The sequence below is a fragment of the Colobus angolensis genome, unplaced genomic scaffold (genome assembly GCF_000951035.1).
Source record: "Colobus angolensis palliatus isolate OR3802 unplaced genomic scaffold, Cang.pa_1.0 Scaffold103, whole genome shotgun sequence".
Taxonomy (NCBI): Eukaryota; Metazoa; Chordata; class Mammalia; order Primates; family Cercopithecidae; genus Colobus; species Colobus angolensis.
Window position 1 is genome coordinate 144585 of NW_012111253.1, and position 18391 is coordinate 162975.

Consider the following 18391-nt stretch of genomic DNA (forward strand, 5'->3'; position numbering starts at 1 on the left):
AGAGCTCTGGAAAACAAAAGCTGATGATATAAACATGTATGAGTCCTTCTGCCATTTGTTGGCCAGTGAACATTCCACAATTACAAGCTCTGTTATTAACCCTTTTAAATAAATATATGCACACATGCACACCAAACATAAGGGGCACTGTGAGACAATTATTGAGCATTACTAGCTGTGTGAATGATTAGGCTGGTCAAGATGAAGGCATTAAGTATACAAATTAGAAATGTGCTTAGAAGGCTAATGTACAGGAATTCAATACCACTAAACACAAAGGTTTGAGTGCCTCAGCATCACTGTTAGCACCAAGGGAAATTCCCAATATTAAAAAACAAAAAGCTTAAAAAGCATAACATTTGACAAGGTATTAACATTTGATACAGACTAAGAGTATAATTCTTGTCTTTATAATCCTACTTTCTGAAAATACCCAACCTGCACTGCATTCTTGCCAAGGAATAATATCTCGAGTACTGTAACTGAAAGTCGGAGAGTACTTGGTGGAGGGGGAAATACTGATATGAAAAACAGTAAGTCCTAAAAGATGCCAAAACTTTCTAAAAAACATTCGAAGTTGATTTTTCCCCAAGCAAAAGCCATTCTCAAATGAAAATCCATGATAGATTCCTTAAAATTCATGATGCTACTAAAACTCACAAGTCAGTATCAGCAAAGAGGATGTTTTTGTAATTAACACTTAAATTTTTCTTTGTAAACTCCCTTTTCAATCAGAAACAATCCCCAAATACAACATATTCAGCCAAGTCTAGGTGCTATCTATGGCAGTGTTTTTTAAACTGTGAGTAGTGACCTAAGTTGTGAGTCAGGAAATGAATTGAGACAGTCTGAAGAGCATTATATCAGGAGTCCAGGGGCAGGTATTAAAGGGTATCACACAGTTATGTATTATTTCATGAAACGTTTTAAATATTTTATATTTAGGCATGCACTTATATACACATACAAACACACACGTTCTGGGTCGTGATGTAAAAAGTTATTTTTATTATGACTTGCAGTCAAAAAAGTTTGAAATACATTGGTCAATAGAGACCCTCAAAAATAATAAACATGGAGTTTCCACGAAAAATAATAAACATGGAGATTCCTGGTGTTAATGTCAATAAGGATCAGTATTGAATGTAAACCAATCTTCTGCTCTGGAATCCAAGGTAAGCTACAGAGTTCTCAGTTTACCATAAACACTAAGGCTTTACTTGTTTTTCCTCTTACCCTACACTTTCAGGCAGGGGCATGGGCAACAGAAGGAAGGAGGAAAACCCCTAGTGGCAATGATTTACTTGGAGTGGTATCATATTATTTTGAGAAAAGGCATTTTTTAAAAGCGTAATTCCCAGGTGGCTAATTAAAAGCCTTTCCTTCTCCCCTATAAAGTCATACTGGTAGTATAAAAGCAAACAGAAATTTTATGTCGTCATTACAGTTTTGAGGCAGTCTGTGATTTTGTTTCTGGTTTTGCAAAATATGCAGCCACAGACACCAATAGAATGTGTGATCTTGTCCTAATCTACTTTACCTACCTGTAAAAGGAAGACGATTGGAATTATCCTAACGAGACTGAATCTGTCCTCTCCATCTGTAAAGATGCTAAACAATCATTTTCTCCAAATCAACCATCTAAACACACGACAAGACAATGTTCAGCTTCTGACTTTCAGAAACCCAGCGATAAGGGTCACTTTAGTTCTGGCACAAGGGCTGTTGTGTGCCGCCCTAAACATACCTCATCTTGGAAGTTTCTTGGGTGGGCCAGGGTTAGCACTTATTTGGCAGATGGCTGTAAAGCAAAGTATCCAGGGCAGAACATTAAACACCTGGGTTCTGACTTTGGCACAGGCCTCAGAAAGCCTCTGAGATGACACAGCTTCCTATTTCTTCAGCTTTAAGAGGAAGGTTAAAACAAGTTATTTACAGGCCCCTTCCTGAAATAACTAATTTGAATGCAGTTCTAAGATTTTTATCCAGCTTGCTCTGCAACTTTGTCTATTAATTCCTTTAATAACAGCTTGAACTCTTTTAACAACTATTTCTGCCAGTTTCCTTTACAACCACCCCTCAAACATCTAAGGTTCCATTAAGCTCACTCAGCCCAGATACTTTAAAAACATAAAGTAAAATAAAGCTAATAAGGAACAAAATTTAAGGCTTTTTCTTTTTATTTCAGCCAAGGAATGATGCATGCTACAGATTAATCTTTACTCTTCCCCACTTGGTTTTTCAAAGAACACCACCATTTCAATCCCCAATGAACATGGCACTTGTTTGTTTCTTCCCCTTCTAATTTATTCCAGATTTTCAAGTGTTTTCTTCAGTAATGCTGCTTTCTCCTGCAGTTCAGGTCTGCTGTCTGGCTCCATAGTAGCTAAAGACTCAATTAGGAGCACTCTGCATTCAGATGTCAAACATTCCCACTGTTTAGATTCTGCATGGAAAAAAAAAAAAAAAGAAAAAAGAAAAAACCCCAAAGAATCCTTATAGGACAAGAAAAAAATTTAAAAATATCCTATCCCCCAAATAAATGCAAAGCAACCTCTTGATAACAGATCAGTATATAATGATGATAAGTTCAATAGGTGTCTCAAAACCTAATTCTTGACAATAGCCTAGAGGCACATCAGGGAGTTTCCTCTCCTTCCCCCAGTATCAGTGGGAGAACGTGAAATAACTACAATGAAGCATAGTAGGAAGAAGGAATTATCCGGGCAAGGCACGCTGTAGCAAAAAAGTCATTTCAACATCATCGCAAGGCCATTTCGTAAGATAGATATGGTCAGTCAAAAAAAAAAAAAGACAAACTTGTAAGAAATTTCATAATTGCAAGGTCAGATTAAGTAGAGGACACTCCCTTTTCTTTGAGTAAGGCATCTGAGAACTACATGCACACTGAAAATTTTAGAAAATAAGAAAGTATATCAAATCTTAAATCTTGTTTACAAGGTTTTGCCACTTTCTAGCAATGTGGCTTCAACCAAGTTTAGCTTGCCTTCAGCCTCATGTTCCTCATCTGGACTATATTAGTACGTATCTGGCAAACTGAGAATTTGGTAATATGACTTAAGTGCCTAGCTCTTTTATCTCAACAAGGAAAAAAGGGATCGGGAGATGTTTAGTGTTACTGAGTCTAAAAGTTCTGTCTGATGGAGCCCTAAGAGAGGTGTTTTAATTGCTAAGCAAAGATAGAGAAGTAGAAAGAGCAAACACACAAGGTTGCAGGAAAAACGTTTCCATCTCCTACATTCTTAATCCATGAAGTTAAAACAATTTGAGAGAGAGGAAAAAAAAGAAGAGAGTCCTCCTTCTGAAATCAGTAACAAGATACACCACTGGAGAAAATGCTAACAGTTGCCCCTACCCTGCCCACTGACAGACCCTTAGAAGAAAAACAGGTTAGGGGAGAAGAAATAGAATTAAGAAAATTGCTACTATCAGATTTGATGACTCAGGTAGATAACTGTTAAAAATGTTTTTCCACCTCCACTTTTCAGTGTGTCGTTCTGCTTATTTACATGTACACATGCCACTGTCAACCACTTCCTCTAATTAACCAAGATTAAGTCAGGATTCCCGATGAAAACAAAAACTTTATTACTTTAAGACAACTATAGCTTAATAATATATTAAAAATATATAAAAGAATATCAAATTTAAATATTTAGTAAAATTTAATAGTTTTGGTTTTGTCCATTCTTCTTGCATGTGCATACATACTGATTTGTATTTCAGAGTATATGCTTAGAGTATAAGAAAAATGAAACAAAAAATTTCTAAAACATACGCTACATGGCTTTGTGGTCCTTCAGTCAGAACTAAGAACAACTTACCTTCAAGTTTTTTAAGCAGCAATTCTATCACAGATAAAGCTTCTGTTCTCACAGATGAGTAGGTCTTATTTTCTAAAAAGAAAAATCATACAGTTTATATGGCCTGCCTGAAAAACACAACCTCCAAGATTAAATTTGTGTTACTGAAAGAAAGATGTCCAGAAATTACAACTCTAGGGAAGGGTACATCTGGTTTTTCGTTTTGTTATGTTTTAAAGGAAGCTTCCCTTTGCTAAGTATCAAATACTTGAAATGTGCTAATGTACATAGTCTCCTACTTTGGGAAAACAAAAACCTGTCAGCCAAGTATACCAATCACCACAACAAATGGTAATGTTTAAATGATCCATTTTAGAAGTGGAAGATGAAAAAACTATCTCAAACACAAAATCATCTTCACATCATACATAAGAACGATCCTTAGGTCTGCATGACCCTCCTCATTTTACCAAAAAATATTATACGACCCAGTGTTTAAGCCGATCAGGGAAACCTGGAACCCAGCAAAGACAGGTCTGTTGGCTGCCAGTTCTTTATCCATATAAGCATGTTACTGCCAGCAACTGCAACTGAAGCATGCTTCCTTGGCATCCACTCTTTGACATGGCATCTGATTCACGGTGAAATTGTCTACCAAAAAAATCAACACACAACCAAGCCCAAGAAGGGTAGGCATGAGATGGACCTTATCATCTTGTTATGCTATGAAGTACAGAAGTGCTACAGTGACGGTGACCTGTCAAAATGACACAGGGGTCAGCTTGAAAGGGCTTCCACTGGCCAAATCTGGGATAATTTGAGTAACAAATTAAGATTTAAAAAATTAAATTATAAACCCTTTGAAGGGGGAAAGAAATCCATGAATCAATGCCAGTAACAGATAAATAAAAAGATGGGCAGAAGAGAAGAATCTTGCTTACAATAGAATTCCAACTATCAAATGGTGAATGTGGACAAAATGCTAGAGTTGCAAAATCATCTTAGTAAAAACTGGTTCAGGGAAGAATCATCAATGCATGCTAAATATAGAGAAGAGATTGTAAAGAAGATAAACAGATTATTTGAATGATCTTAACTTAAGGTCTGTTCCCACAGGCTACTTATTAGACACAAAAGGAAAATATAGTCACTAGCCAGTAGAGAAAAACTGATAGTACCTTGATCAGGTAATCAAAATTAACATCACAAATGATAACAGATGGACACTGTGTGTGCCTCTTAATGTGAGGACACATCACTTACGTAAGTATCCCAACTGGGAATTCATAACCTGGATCTAATTATGAGAAAACATCAAACACCAAATGAGAAACATTGTTTTTTTCAAAAAGGGACTTTATTCTTCAAAATTGTCAATGTCCTAAGACAAAGAAAGGTTGACAAAGTATTCCAGATTGAAGGAGACTAAAAATATATGACAACAAAATTCAATAAATAATTATGAATTGGAGGCTAAGGCGGGCAGATCACTTGAGGTCAGGAGTTTGAGACCAGACTAGCCAACATGGTGAAACCCCGTCTCTATGAAAAGTACAACAATTAGCCAGGCTTGATGGCACGCACCTGTAAGGCCAGCTACTTGGGAAACTGAGGCAGGAGAATCACTTAAACCCAGGAGGCAGAGCTGCAGTGAGCCAAGATCGCACCATTGCACTCCAGCCTGGGTGACAGAGCAGACCCCGTCTCAAAAATAATAATAATAATTATCATCATCATCATCCTGGACTGGATTCCCTAATGAAGGGGAGGGGAAAAAAACAATCCTATAAAGAACATTACTGGCTGGGGGTGGTGGCTCATGTCTATAACTCCAGTGTTTTGGGAGGCCAAGACAGGTGGATTGCTCGAGCTCAAGAGTTGGAGAACACCCTGGCCAACACAGTGAAGCCCTGTCTCTACAATTAATACAAAAATTAGCCAGGCGTGATAGTAACTGTAATCCAAGCTACTTGGGAGACTGAGGCAGGAGGACTGAACCTGGAAGGTGGAGGTTGCAGTGAGCTGAGATCACATCTCTGCACTTCAGCCTGAGGGACACAGCGAGACTCTGTCTCAAAAAATAAAAATAAAGAACATTACCGAATCAACTGAACAAACTCGAGTATGAACGATAAACATTTGATTTAAAAAACCGCATCCATGTTTACTACCTAAAGTTGACAATGGTACTGTGGCACACTAAATAACTGAGGAAATAGGGGGCCTGATGTAAGCAACATACTTTCAAATGGTTCAGGAGAAAAACATGTATACAAAGTCCAAATGACAAAGCAAATGGCACAAAATGTTAATAGATGATTCTGGGTAAAGTGTATACATATTGCAGAGTATTAAATGTACTGTCGTTGCAACCGTTGTGTAAGTTTGAATTTACTTTCAAATAACAATTTTGTAAAAATACTTGTCACGAAGGTTTTTCTAAACTAGATGCTAAAATCCTGTTATAGTTTCAGATTTAAATATTCCAGTTAAGGGGTACACACGGAGTATATTAAGTAGCAGAGTCCAGCAGCTGTTTCAGAAATTTAGTTCCTAAGACAAGGTAGGAAATATTTGAAGCTCGGCTCCTTAGCTTTAAAATTAGGACTCCCTCGTCAGTTTTAGTTTACTACACTCACCTAAAGAATACGTGATTGATTTACAAGTTTCAAGCAGAATTTCAGCCAAAGCCTCAGGATCTGCATATTCTTCTTCCAAAAGCATTAACCTATACAAATCAGAAAGCAAGGTACAAATGCTAATTATTAAGAAACAGTCTAAAACTTTCCTGTCACAATTTCTGTCTGTATATATCATTGTCACTTTAGCTACTAGTTTTTAAATGTATAAAAATTCCACTGATTATATATAAAATGCTTCAGGGGTGGGGGGAACAAAATAAAAAACTGAACCATGAAGCAGTTTACCCCTGAAAAAAGGCATTCATTGACTGCAGGACTCCTAGCTGCACTTTCCACGTGCTGAGTTTTAGCCGTTCACACATCAGTTTGCACAGCTCCTGGCGATAACAACCTGGGAAAGAAAGACAAGGTGGGACAGAGCAGGAGAGAGTATAAAAGAGCAAGAGATGGAATAAATGAGGGACAGACAGAGAGAGCAAGAGAAAGGCAGAGGGACAGAGAAAAAGAGAAGGCAGGGAGGATAAGGGAGAGAAAAGCAGGAAAAAGAGAAATAAAACAATAAATATTTTTAAAGCCATTGAAATTTCTCCAAAACCTTCAGCATGACTTTGTACTCAATCCCCAAACAAATTTCCTTGATCAGAAACTGCCCCCACAAAGGTACAATATAATTGTTTACAAATATTCACTTTCAAGGCATATGGTTCTCCATGGAACTGAGAAAGCACTTTAACCACACCCCCTTTGCCCCTCAAAACTCCCTGAATGACAGCCAAAGAAAGGAGAACTCTGTGGCCAGGAGCTCCTCTCTAGATGCTCACAAGTCTCTGCAAATTGCAGGTTTACCAAGAGTCAGCAGTGCTTTCTTATAAACCTGTTATGCCAACTGCAACTGTAATTATAATTATATAATTAATATTATGCCAACTGATGAATCAGCAGAAAACTTAAGAACGAAGTTATTTTTAATTACTGTAGGATTTCGTAGGGCTCAAACAAATGTAAAAATGGCGGAAGGAAATAAAAAAATCTAGAATTCTGCATTAGAATTGTCTCATGAGAGCTTGAAATTTCTTTCTCTATTTTAAAGAAACAAAACCTAGAAATTGTAGATATATTTAAGAAGCCAATGCGTAAGTTAAGTTCCTAAAGAAAAGACCTTGGTTCGCAATAAATGCACTTTTCTATTAACAACCTTCTACATCTTATATTAAAATAAACTACTTTATGTTTGTATCAACTTTCTCATACAATTCCCTACCTTAGCTGTCTCTACCTATCAAGGAAAAGTGTAACAGTCTTTATAGTGTCATATTAGTGGACTTCCACTGCAGTGTATAATATCAAGAAATAAAACCACTTGCAAATTTGTATCTTCTGGGAAACTCTTCCTATAAACATAGCAAATATATAAGTTCACACAAAGGCTGACAGGGCTCAAAGAGAACCTTAACTCTGATTCTAGACATATCCAATTACGAATAATCTACGAATAATCAACAATACATTTTTTATAACATTCAGTAATATTGTCGCTTGGCATGGAGGCTCATACCTATAAATCCCAGCACTTCAGGAGGGAGGCCAAAGTGGGAGGATCACTTGAGCCCAGGGGTTTGAGACCAACCTGGGCAACATAGCAAGACCTCACCTCTTCAAAAAAAAAAAAAACTAGCTAGGTGTCATGGCATGCACCTGTATATCCAAATACTTGGGAGGCTGAGGCAGGAAGATCACTTGAGCCCTGGAGGTAAAGGCTGCAAGGACTGTACCACTGCACTCCAGCCTGGGTAACAGAGCAAGACCCTGTCTCCAAAAAAAAAAAAAAAAAATATATAGACACACAAAGATCTTCAGTGGGATGCACTGTAGGACCCAACCCAAGGCAACCTTAAAGGGTAGCATCATCACTTCTTGGCCTTTTGGCTAAGATCCAGTGTAAAGGGTAGTATCATCCCAAGGTTAAGGCCCTGTCAGCAGACTCAAAACTAACCACAACCTCATCCAATAATAAAGGTTTACTGTTGATTTAATCTTTGGGAAATACATGTCCAGTTCTGAAAATCCTCCAAATAGTAATGAGTTTTTCACTGAAACAGGGATTTCAGGTGCTTACTGAACACTTGGTAACAAGGCCATTCATTTTAGGATAAAGAGACCCCACTAATAAACTTTGTGGATTCCTCCAAATGATCAAGAAGATCAGCAGAACTCTTCTATCAAACTCTCTGCATAAAATGTATCATGGTTATTATAGGTGGAACTATGCCCCCAAAGTTCATATGTTGAAATACTATCCCCCAGTACCTCAGAATGTTACTGCATTATTATTAAATAGAAGACAGACCCTTTAAAGAAGTCCTATGAGTGGGCCCTAATACAGTGTGTCTGGTGTCCTTACAGGAAGAGGTGATTAGGACACAGAGACAACAAAGATCATGTGAAGACACACAGAGAAGACAGCCATTCCCAAGCCAAGGACAGAGGTCTCAGAAGAAACTAACCCTGCTGACGATGCCTTGATCTCAAAAGCTCAGACTTCCATCCTCCAGAATTGTGAGAAAATAAACTTCTGCTAAGCCACCCGGTCCGTGATACTTTCTTACAGCAGCCCTTGCTGCAATGGTACACTGATCAGTGAGGTGATATGCTCACGTACACAAAAAATTTCCACTGAATAATTCTCATTATTAATCAATCAGGCTCGATAAGAAACAATAACTATACTTTGTCATACAGAAAACCTTTGCTCTCATTAAGTAACCTCTGGTTACAGCACTTCTTCAAATGCGGTTTCTGGTGCTTACGTTGGGTCTCCGCGTTTCGGGGCCAGGCTTTGCCCAGGCTTTCAAAGGCACCCAGCAGATATTCCAGCTGGAGCTCCTTTTCCTTCTCATTCTCATCTTCATTTTTGGTTGTCTGGACCCCACTACTTTCAAATGAATTCTAGGATATATCAAAGAAAAGAAAATTTAATATTTTCTTCTTCAAAGTTACAAGTATGCTATTAAAGCTATCAGGGTACTACGGCAGGAGCTATTAACCAAGAGTTAAACAGTAAATTCTCTACCATAAGCTTCCCCATTTACAGCAAGGATTTATAACCAGAATACTGTGTCTCTAATAAATTTAGGAAATACTTTACAGGAATCTGCAAACAAAAGCTAAAAAATACTGCATATGTAGTCTTTTGAGCATAACGTGAGATCTGCATGAGAATCAGGTATTAAAGATGGAAGAAACTCAGTAATGATCTGTATAAATCCAAACTCTTTCTTGATAGATAGGAAAACAGAGGCTAAGAGAAGCAACTGGTCCAGCTCGCTAGTGATGTCATCAACTTAAAACACAAGTCTCCCAAATTCATATGCTATCACTATGTTTGTAATGGAAATTATTTAAATAGCCTTATTATTACTGAAAGAAAACAACTGCAAATTAGCAGCAATAAGAAATAAGAATGTTACTTAAAATATTTTATGTTTCACAAATAGGGAAACCACACTCTTTTTTTTCTTTTTTTGGACCAGTGCCCAACTTTTAAAACTGAGTATTCCATTTTCCACATGAAACCTGAGTGTTTTTTTGACCCAAATCCTCCACTATATGGCAGAGGCTTTTTCACATGACACATTGAGCTTCTTGCCTTTATTCTAGGATGGCTGGGGTGGCTGAGCTTATTAGCTAAGGCAAAGCTTATTATGACATAAACTGTTCCTTCACTACCAAATCCACTCTCCCCTTCTCCCACGGAGGGAAAATGGACACCCAGAATGAAGACTCAGTCTGCTGCCAGGTGTGCTAAGTACTGAGCAATGGGATGGATATAAGTCAAAGTGACATCTAGCGGTGCCCAGGAACTCCCCTCAAGAGAGAACTGGCATGCCCACTGTGATCCTTTATCCTTGCTTCACCTCCTCTGCATTCCTGCCTGGAACACAAACACACTGTGGACCTTGAGGATGATGACCCCACCCTAGAAATGGCAGAGTTGGGAGATGTAAAGAGTCGGAATACCTGAACGCTTTGTGATGTTCCCAATGCTACGTGAGAAACATAGCACTGTCTATCTTGTTTAAGGCCATATTTTGGAATTTCTCTGCTACTTGCAGCTAAACTAATCCTAATAATCAGGACATAGGGGAAAACAATGTTTTAACTCTTTCTTTTTAAAGTATAAACCAGAACTGGGGATACAGGTGGTATTACCTTCTTGATGAGAGGTATGACAATGTCAGAAAACTCCTGGAATCTGTCTTCTTTGGTGGCCTTCAAGACATCAGCTGCACAGCTGATTGCTACAATCTTATATTTGAGATTCTCTTTGCTACATTCCTTCAGAACAGCTTGAAGAATTTCATTCGTGCTGGGTTGATTGGGCACAGACTTTTCCAGCTCTGCACTACGGGATCCATAAAAAAGCATCAGAAGTTAATAAAGGCTGCAGCTTTCAGGTTCAGTTTAAGAAATGGCATCCTCATTGAAAGAACATTTACCTGCAAGCTGTCACCACACAGGCAATGGCTTTCAACAGCTCTTCCTAAGGGGTTGAAAGAGGAGGACATACTATTAATCCCAAACATGTCATTTACACTCTCTACACTATGATTATAATTACCTTAGGAATTTCTGATAATTGTGACAACAAAAATTAACAATTGTCACCTCATCTTTAATGCATAATTTTAAGCACATCCACCAAGTTTTACTCTAAACCATGGATGCAGGATAATTATCTTCACCTCCATTTCGTAGAAGCCTAAAGAACTGATTTGACCCAGGTCTCACAGACAACAGTGTCAACCACAGAATTAGAATGATGTCTGACTCCCAGTCCAGTACTACTTCAGTACTGCATGGGCCACTATTGACCTTTACAACATAAAGATCATTATGTTGCCACAATCTCATGTTCCCCGCTGAGTGTTCACTCTAAGAATCCTACTACAGCCCTTGTGTAAAAAAATAACTGTTACTAATTCATAGGTCCCAGAGATGGGCATCTTCAGCCCCAGGTTTAGAAGCAGCCTACCTTGCTACTCTATGTCACACACGCCCAATCCTGATCTTTTTACGCTCAATCCTGATCTGTTCATAAGGTCAACAGGTACAAAATGTTGACAAGTTGGTTTAAGACATAACTTGGAAGGCTGAATATGAAAAATGTATCTCTCTCCAGCATTACTGTCCATTATGCAAGGCCACGTGGGTTCCAGTTTCAGAGGAAATACCACAGTTAATTGGGCAAGGTTTACGCAAAGCTTCCACTGTCTAGGAAATCTGGTTCACAAAAATAATCCATCAGAAGCTACACAAAACCAGACCCTTCTTATTATACCTTTAACTGGGCATGAATGGTTCCTTTACCTTTCCTGCCCATGTTCTTCCAGCCAGGCCTTGCAGCAATGCGGTCAGTATCATTCCGAGATATGGAGGTACTAGAGAGCTAGTTTGTTTTGCAATTGATGCCATGGCAATTGCACCCTGGGCTTTCATTTTCCAAGACTGAGACTGCAAAGCCTTCTGGGTAATAGTAATTAACTCCTGCAGGTATAATCGAATGCCACCAAAAGAACCTAGGAAAGCAAAATTAAAACAACTTTTAAGTGACAAGAAAAATTAACTGATTTTTCTAAGTCTGAAAAAGAGTCAGTGACCAACAGTCTAAAAGCAGTGATTCTCAACTGTTAAACCACACCACTCTCTCAAAGGGAGAGAAAGTGTGTTGGTGTTGTGACTTACTCTCACAACAGTAGAACTTTACGAACTTAGGTGCCCACAGGAACGTATCACACAAATGGGCATCACCCATTAATATGTGACAAGGTGAAAAACACATTTAGAAAACTACTCTAAAATACTCTAAGGCCACATAAAATCACACTCTCAGTTAAAAATATAAAGCTCTCCTTGCTTACAGAGTTTGTATTCTCTCATGTGGGCAGTGAGAAATGAGTAAAGACAAAAATCCTAAGTGCCAACCTTGAGAACTCAGCAATTGGGATGGGTTTAAAACTAAATGGGATGCATATTAAGGTCCTGGGAAAGTAACTTTAGAGGAGTTTATGAATAACGAATGCACGTAAAAAATTCTAGCTGTGATTCCTAAGAAGCAGGTTTAACTCAGGTCACACTACTAACCAGGTACATTTTCCTGCCACACTTCAGTCCATAAATTACATTCTTCTTTTTCGGATTTTTCCTCATCAGCAATTTCATGCATGCCTAAAAATGCCAGAGGCAGGACTTCTTTTGCATGATTCTTTAACACATCAGGGCTGTATCGTCCAATAGCATGAATAGTCAAAGCACAAGAGGTCTTGTAGATAGGTTCTGAAAAGGAGAAACCAAAATCTTTATGGTATTTATTGTTTTTAAGGGTAACTGATCTAAATAGGCTATTGTTCAACTCACATAATAGCAAAACAAATAGGTAAAATCAATTAGAAATGTTTCTAGCAGGCTGGGTTGTGGTGGCTCACACCTGTAATCCCAGCACTTTGAGAGGCCAAGGTGGGCAGATAGCTTGAGCTCGGGAGTTTAAGACCAGCCTGGGCAACATGGCGAAACCCCATCTGTACAAAAAATACAAAAATTAACCAGGGGTGGTGGCACGTGCCTGTAGTCCCAGCTACTCAGAAGGTTGAGGCACAAGAATCGCTTGAGCCCAGGAGGCTGAGGTTGCAGGGAGCCAAGAGAGCACCACTGCACTCCAGCCTCAGCGACAAAGCCAGACAGCATCTCAAAAAAAAAAAAGGAAAGGAAAGAAACAAATGTTTCTAGCAAATCACATAAAATCATGGAGGGTAAGATCTAATTTGTACTGTTTTATTGGGCTGTTAACATCTAAATTTAAAATGACATAAAATAGAAAAAAAAAGGTACCTTCTTTCTCCATATACCACCCACTGAGCTTCTGCAGGAGTTTTTCAGTGCTGCTATCCCGTGAAGTCTGAAAAAGAAACAATCCTAAGTATTTCTTTATAACTGTCAAAGAGTTTTACTTAACTAAGCAAGAAATTTAACTCACCCGAACTAAATGGCCCATGGCAAATGCACAAGATTTCTGAATCACACTGTTCCGATCTGTCAGGCCACTAAGCAAAGCACTCATAAGTTTACCTACCAGAAATAAAGAGAAAAACATCTGATACTTGGTTGACCAAATGTTCCACTCTGTTCCAGAACCCAAACAAACCTAACCCTATAATTAACATCTGATTTCCTCGACAGTAGTTTAGATTTCTGAATGTTGTATTTATATATCCATTTGCTTCCTTTCACCTGATATAAAGTTAAAATTAAACCAGAACATCGTGGAAAAATTTGCAAAAATGAGAGCCAGGTATATAAAGAACATAGCCCAGTCTAGAAACCAACCTAAGAAGAGAAAAATGCTGATGTAAAATCAGCTATCAATGGTAAGTCCTACGGAATAGAGGATACTTTTACCTCCATATACCACTAAGGAACAATCAAACGTTTATGAACAGTGAAAAGTTGCTCAACTCGATAAACCCCGCACTTCCTGCAGACAAAGAAATGAAGGGGTCAGGGGACTGAAGGGAGAAAAGGCACACAGCATCACAAGCAGGTCTGAATGATAATTATTTTTCCTTTTTAAAACTCTGTCACACAAGACAGGGCTGTGCAAAAATATCACCACACATCACTTGACAAACTCACCTGAGTAAGGTGTTAGGTCCTGAGGACACTGAGTAGTTAATGACACAATGACACTGGCACAGCCACCCTACAGGATTACAAAAGCAAAGGTCTAAATCTGATGGTCACAATGTTCTACCTACCAAACCACTGGCTTAGGTGCCAAACATTTAAACATATAAAATACATGAAACCTAATACCCCCTCCAGGATTCAATACAGAAAAAGGAAAACTCTTAAACTAGTAATGCAGAGATTTTATTTTTTAAACTCCCAAGAGAAAGATGGGTGATCTTAGACATTGTGAAAAAGAAAGAAAACTGGTACTATCTTCTGGAAAAGCAAAATATGTCATCTTGTCAATCACTGGGCTAACATTTCCATTTCTAGAAATTTAACCAAATGTCTTCAGGTATGCCTCATCACCGTAAAGCATCACGGTACTTTACTATTTTTTCAAAAACTGAAAACAAGTCAGATGTTCCCTGACGGAATAAAATAAATGATGTTACATCCATACAGTGGAGTATCACAAGGCCATTAGAAGAGGACATTGCAGAAGATACATGTGCAGAAAAGACTGGAAGGAAACACTCCAAAATATTAACAGCAGTTATCTCTGTACAGCAAAATTCTGGACAATGTTTAACTTTTTCCTAATCTATAAATGCTAAAATTTTAAAATACTAGCAAGTGTTAATTTTGTCATAAGAAAAAATGTGAGTTATTAATTTGTTGTTAAAAGGGTGGTGGGGGGGGGAGGCATCTGATCCTTCAAACATCTAGAAAACTAAGACATTTTTCTGTTCAAACACTGCTGACCCCTCTGTGAAAAATGCAATTGCCACCTAAAACAATCCATGCCCTAATAACTGAATGTGCATTTCCATGAACTGCTAATGAATGACAACCTAGAGGGTACGTACATGGCACCCAGAGAACAGAAATGATTCCACTACGTAAGTTAAGAAAATACTTACTGGAACAGTTACATGTTTTCAGTTATCGGTGCAACCACAGAAATAAAATGGTTAGTGTATAATAATATTAGATTTTGTGGTAAAACATGAATTTCAAACATGATGGCTGTTATATCCTTATGGCCAAAACTAATGAAGATGCACATTTCTTCTTGTGAAAAATACACTTACCTTAGTTCCAAGACCTACACCACTTCTGATCAGTTCACACAACCTAGGAACTAGCTCGCCCAGCACCGACACATCAAGATATTGCAGGCACTTTTGAAAAAGGACAAATATAAAGGTAAGCCTTGGCAAATAAGTCAAGACCACATCTTCAATTAAAAACTGCCCTTGTCAAACATGTACCCACTGGATTTTACATGAAGTTGAAAATCACTGTTTGATTCTGCTCTAATTTCAATACTAAAACCACCACTGTACTACAAACAGAAAAATTATTCATCAGTGATTCAACACTAAAAACAAACAAAAAAATGAAAAACATCAATTTGCTAAAAAAGAAAATATTCTTGAGTAAGAATAAAGAATCTTTCCGGACCTACTTCCTCTTTATCAATCCATGTTTAGTATAAAAAACCTAAACTAAAAATTGATCTTCTACAGTGGGCCTACCCTACCAAATCCCCTCTAATGAGTCAACTTCTTAGATGAATTTTCCTATAAATTGCTGGCTTTTATTTTTGAAAATGCAATTAACATGTTTTCTATTAATAATGAATATAACTAAACGGTATTCACTAACTATTCCTATTTCTTTAAATTTTTATTTCCCCCCAATAATCCAACAAAGATACAACATTCTTAGACTAAATTTTGGTAACAGTCCCCCAGCAGGCACTAAAACATAGCTACTTCCCTTGTCTAGTTTAACAGTTTTTTGTACATTTCAATTTTTTTAGGGGTTGGATCTGTATCTTCAGAGTCCTGCTAAAGGTATAGATCTGCTTAGCAAACTAATTTCCAGTAAACACAATCACAGCTAACTAACCACTACAGAGAGTGCACAACAGAGTAACTTTACCAAGACTCCAGGAACTTTAGAAATCAGAACCTGAGAGTGCCAAGCAGCTCTTTACTGCAAATGCCTTCCTATGACTAAAACAACATATCGACATTGCCCAATCTCTTCACCTACCTTTATGTCACCTACTTCATTAAATACCTCCAGCTTATAACTTTCCTAGTTCCTCCCAAAGATAACTATTAGGCACAGGCACAACTCTGAACCTTTCTAAATACACAGATCAAAAGACTACAGATGTAAATTTATACAGAGCTCTTAATATGTTGTTGTCCCTTGTAACACAAATTTGGACCGACTGTTTCTGGTATTTGGGGAACTATTTATTCCACTTAGCGACAGAGAAGAAAAGAGAAACATACTAAGAAAAAACTGGAGTCACAACAGCTGCTCGATTCATCCCATAAGTCTCTACTTCATTTAACATAGCCTGAAGACTTTGAAGAATTACACTTTCAGGTAAGCAAACCCACTCGTTATTATTTAAGACACTCACCATGTTGATTGTTTCCATCATCGGAGAGGATTTGGCAGCACTAAGCCGAGCACTATCCATCGCAGCCTAAAGAACAGAAATTCAAGTCACTCGGCACATTCAATTAATTAGGAATAATCCACACAAACACCATAAAAGACTTTCACTTCCAAATTACAGAACTTTTAAAAAAAATAATCCGTAGCTGTAACAAAGGCAAACATTAAGTCTAACTCTAATTTCTTTTGACCTATACTCAACAATTTACCAGGAGAAGCAGCACCTCACTACAGGCGAAAAATTCAGATAATAGTTAAGAAATTAGCATAGTATGGCTGTGGGCAAGTCATCCAGCCTTCTTGAGCCTGAGGTTCTCCATCCACTAAATAAAAGAACTGACTAAATAAGTTTCTAAGGTTTTTAAAATTGTGTCTAAGCAGTAAAAAATTTTATATAGGTAGTTCTTTAACTTTGTAATCAACCTTCATATCTACAAAGGTATTTTAATCTAACAACTATGCTGAAGGAGAGGTTAATACTATCCAGATATGATAAAGGAGAAAAGTAAGTCATACACAAGTGACTTGCCTAGGGCTGCAAAGTTTAGACTAGAATTTATGTTTCCAAATTCTCAATGCTTAGTAAACATCCTGTGGACACCCAGGAAGGGGCAAGTCTACTGCTGAAAGAGGGAAAAATAATGAATAAATAAGCAGCAGCAATATTAGAGGCAAAGGGTAAAGAGAGTAAGTTATTAGAGAAGTTTAGGCAAGTTAAAATAGTGAACAGAGGAAACATGTTGTATATAATAGTGTTTAATAGTTTAATAAAAAATATAAATTAAAAAACAAATAGAAAAATAGGCATGGAATACAAACACAATCACAGAAGAAATATAAACGACTAATACGATATGAAAAGGCAATGGACAATGCTAGGAAAAGAGTGCAAATTAGAAAAATGAGATTCTTGTTACCAGATATACATTATTCAACAGTGGCAAAAGTACGGAGAAAAAAGAACAATTAAAACCTTTGATGTTGCAAAACCTCTCCCATCAAAAATTCAAAATCACCTCACATAGAGCACTATGTATACATTAAAAAGAATGTGTATATATAGACATGATATTCCATTAATTTAAAAAACAAATCACAGAACAACACTCACAGTCTGATACTATTTTTAAATTAGTATGTTTGCTTGGTTTGGTAGCCTATGACTAAAAAGGAATTTGAGAGAAGGCACAGGAATCTTCTGATAGCAGGTGCTTCTCAGGGAATGATACTGTGGTGATGGGGAGACCTCCTGTGGGATTACTTTCTATCCTTCTGTATTAACTTTTCACAATAAATATGTCTCATCTGCAGTTTTTAAAAATGACTGATCAGGCCGGGCGCGGTGGCTCACGCCTGTAACCCCAGTACTTTGGGAGGCTGAGGTGGGCAGATTACGAGGTCAGGAGATCGAGACCATCCTGGCTAACACAGTGAAACCCCGTCTCTACCAAAAATACAAAAACATCAGCTGGGCATGGTGGCACTTGCCTGTAGTCTCAGCTACTCGGGAGGCTGAGGCAGGAGAATCGCTTGAACCCGGGAGGCAGAGGTTGCAGTGAGCTGAGATGGCGCCACTGCACTCCAGCCTGGGTGACAGGGCGAGACTCTGTCTCCAAGAAAAAAAAAAAAAAAGACTCTGATTGATCAGAGACTAGGTGACTCCATTACACCTAAAAAGCAGAATGATTTTGAGATATGCCAAAGTCTAGGTGCAAATAC

At 37.9% G+C, this 18391-nt stretch overlaps 1 protein-coding gene across 1 annotated transcript in view; it reads right to left on the reverse strand.

Moving 5' to 3' along the window:
• Positions 1-985: 985 nt before the first annotated feature.
• LOC105511526 (proteasome-associated protein ECM29 homolog) overlaps positions 986-18391 on the reverse strand; it is a 29013-nt gene continuing 11607 nt past the window's right edge. The window contains exons 8-21 of the mRNA XM_011941686.1: positions 16635-16700; positions 15283-15372; positions 14153-14219; positions 13497-13588; positions 13352-13418; positions 12608-12799; positions 11834-12042; positions 10963-11006; positions 10676-10868; positions 9274-9412; positions 6752-6857; positions 6464-6552; positions 3846-3917; positions 986-2446 (exon numbers count right to left, since the gene is read on the reverse strand). Of these exons, the coding sequence (XP_011797076.1) occupies positions 2307-2446; positions 3846-3917; positions 6464-6552; positions 6752-6857; positions 9274-9412; positions 10676-10868; positions 10963-11006; positions 11834-12042; positions 12608-12799; positions 13352-13418; positions 13497-13588; positions 14153-14219; positions 15283-15372; positions 16635-16700 (1566 nt within the window). The 3' untranslated portion in view covers positions 986-2306. The remainder of the gene's footprint in view (positions 2447-3845; positions 3918-6463; positions 6553-6751; positions 6858-9273; positions 9413-10675; positions 10869-10962; positions 11007-11833; positions 12043-12607; positions 12800-13351; positions 13419-13496; positions 13589-14152; positions 14220-15282; positions 15373-16634; positions 16701-18391) is intronic.